The 3,011-nt window shown below is 42.2% G+C and overlaps 1 protein-coding gene across 1 annotated transcript in view; it reads right to left on the reverse strand.

Annotated features, from left to right (window-relative positions):
- Nucleotides 1-3,011, reverse strand: part of LOC101861128 (retinoic acid receptor RXR-alpha-B) — a gene marked incomplete in the record, with an annotated part of 14,338 nt that overhangs the window by 8,299 nt on the left and 3,028 nt on the right. The window contains 3 exon segments of the mRNA XM_005100145.3: nucleotides 61-225; nucleotides 1,112-1,179; nucleotides 1,708-1,845. Of these exon segments, the coding sequence (XP_005100202.2) occupies nucleotides 61-225; nucleotides 1,112-1,179; nucleotides 1,708-1,717 (243 nt within the window).

A 3,011-nucleotide genomic window follows, 5' to 3' on the forward strand; every position in this document is an offset into this window, starting at 1 on the left:
TGCGACACAACGCTAAGCACAAGGTCATCTCTCCTCCCACCCCCCCCCCACTCACCCCTGCTCCTCCGACACAACGTCTAGCACAATGTCTGGCTGTTTCCTGGCTGGGGGCGGCGGCGGCATGGGCATAAATGTTGCCGTTTCGTTTAGCGACAAGGCCTCTTCATGGGTGAAGGTCATCACAGGCTGGGAGGCATTCTGGGCCGCAGAGTTCTCGTTGTCACCCTACCGAGCACGGAGGGAAGAGGGATGCCGGGTGGGGAGACACAAGAACATTAATTTAGTTTTAGTCTTAGTAAGAGTTTTACGGCACTTGCAACACAATAAGGTCATATAAGTGCCGAAGATTAGAGGTGTTACAAGAGAGTAACAAACACAAAAAAGAAGGAGGGGAGATAAAGACGATAGATGTTCGATAGGAAAGAAGGAGCAAACCACACTAGAGCACCCGCCAACCACCCACATTAATTAAATTAAAACAAAAACATGAAGTAAAAAAGAAAAATATAATATGGGAGAAAAAAACAACAACACATCTGTGGCTGGCAGACTTCAGCAAACACGCCAGCAGGTCCGGTCAACTGATTGTACCTGTGCAACGACCCTATTGAAGCAATTCAGATACTTTAGGAGGCCGGCTGCTTTCTCTGCTTGGAACCTTTTAAATAGCCGTTTTTTCCTGCTCTTTACCACAATTAAATTTTTTGTTCTACAAAATTGTTTCCGAAAGTAAATAAAATTTCCCTTTTTTTAAAATGATTTTTTCCGAGTGACATACCGGCCCAGACTGAGACAACTACGCCATCCACGACATCCATTTGTTTGAGTCAAGAAAAGCACAGCCACACAACAACAGCTGTCGTTTATCACACACAAGAAAGCAAGACAGGTCAACAGAAACAACAGCTGTCGTTTATCACACACAAGAAAGCAAGACAGGTCAACAGAAACAACAGCTGTCGTTTATCACACACAAGAAAGCAAGACAGGTCAACAGAAACAACAGCTGTCGTTTATCACACACAAGAAAGCAAGACAGGTCAACAGAAACAACAGCGGGAAAAACAAAAAAACAAAACAGGAGCACAACCAGAGGTGCCACACAACAAACCTGCATTATGATCAGCACATTTTTTGAGTCGTTCCTTCCAGAATCTTCATGGCCTCCATTGAAGCCATCTGAAACAAAAAAATTAATAAAATAAAAAAATTATTGCAAATGATATACATCCCAACCAAGCATCTGTTGTTTAAATTTCTGCTTATTTGTGTTTTCAGATATTTGGAATGTTCTATCAAATGTGTTACGTCCCCATCAACACAATACAACAATCACAAAACCTCTAACTGATTGTGAACGTTTTGGGGTTTTTTTCCGCCCCCTTTGATCCAGCACATTTCAGATCATTTAGGAAGCAGGCTGCTCCAACTCTGTCTGTCTGTCAGGGCCAGCCAGGTCTAGATTTCTCTCGACCAGAATCCCGCCATCTGGGCCACACGGCAAACAGCCTCACTGGACCACCACAGGTGATACGGTGTCACCTAAAATACTTTCTGCTGAAAAACAGGATATGAATGCCCAGTAAACTACCATTCCAAAAAATCTCAGGCTGTTTGCTGGGAGGCAGTCAGCCTCCTAAATGCTCAAAACTGTGTCAACTGGGCTGTAAACAATTACATATTATACATATATCGACAACAATTTACCTTCAGCCATGTGGGAAGGTTTCAACTTCAAGTCTCCAAGGAAATTCCTGGGTTCCACAGAACTCGGACGTGAAGGGTGGACAAAGTCAAAGTTATATCACCAACAACAGCGCTGTACGACTCATCACTTAGTCACACCTGTAAACAGCAAGAACACTGTTTAAAGGATGTTCTTTTGTCAATTGCACTGGACAGGGGGGGGGGGGGTGTAGGTTGGGTTGAATAAGGGGAGGAAGAGAAACTTCTCCACAAGATTTCATTTAATGATGGTCAAATGTGCTGCGGAACAGTAAGAGAGACAGGCAGAAACAAAAGGGTATTTTACCAACAAAAAGGAGGAGAGAGGTATATCAATGTGAGGAGGACATTGGGAGGAAATGTTTCGAAAACATAATTTGCGACGAATATAAGTCAATATTTGTGTAAAACATGGATAAAAAGAAACCCGAAATAATACAATACCTTAGCCTGAGTCGGTGGTGAAAGTAAAATACTACAGTCACACAGTGCCTTATTATTTGCCCGGGTGACTGTGTGTGTGCTACATATGATTTTGAAGCATGGGGTTAGATCTAGAGGATTATTGTTATACAAAATTTACTTGAAACGAAAGATGAAACTCTTCTTTTTACAGATCAAGTTAAATCACACAGTTAATTTGCATAAAAATGAACGAACATACATTAAAAACGTAATTCGTTACAACCTCGTAGGGACGTAGGCCTCTGCCTCTAGAATTTATTTCAATATTCAATTATTTCAATATCTCGGTTATTTTACTTTTACGGTTTGGTTTGAAATTTTCTTGAAAATAACTGGGAAGAGGCTAGCCGTACTTAATGACGGCTAGACTGGCAGTCTAGCCGTACTTAAGTACGGCTAGACTCGCAGTCTAGCCGTACTTATTCTTAATATGATGGCTAGACTGACCATTTACAAAAAATAGGCCTACTGAATTGTAAATATACATTTTTAGTGTGCAGTACCTAAAGTATCTGTATTTGAGACGAAACCAGGTGCCTTAATGACAGCGCATGTATTTTAAACCTCCTGTTTTCTAATGAAGTGGTTATTCGGACTCGAGTCCGAATATGAAAAAATGTTATTCGGACTCTGATTCTTGTCCAGCATGACATCACTTCCGACTTCCTGTGACTCGTGAATCCGGCTTCCTGTCCTGCCTCACTCGTGACTCGTCTCAGGCTGGGTAGAGACCGGGATCACTTCGGGCAAAAAGGCGTTTTGCGCAGGAGCCGAGTTTTAATCTTATGATGAATTTGAGGCCGGCCTGAAAAGTTGTAGCG

Source organism: Aplysia californica, unplaced genomic scaffold, assembly GCF_000002075.1.
Source record: "Aplysia californica isolate F4 #8 unplaced genomic scaffold, AplCal3.0 scaffold00237, whole genome shotgun sequence".
Classification (NCBI taxonomy): domain Eukaryota; kingdom Metazoa; phylum Mollusca; class Gastropoda; order Aplysiida; family Aplysiidae; genus Aplysia; species Aplysia californica.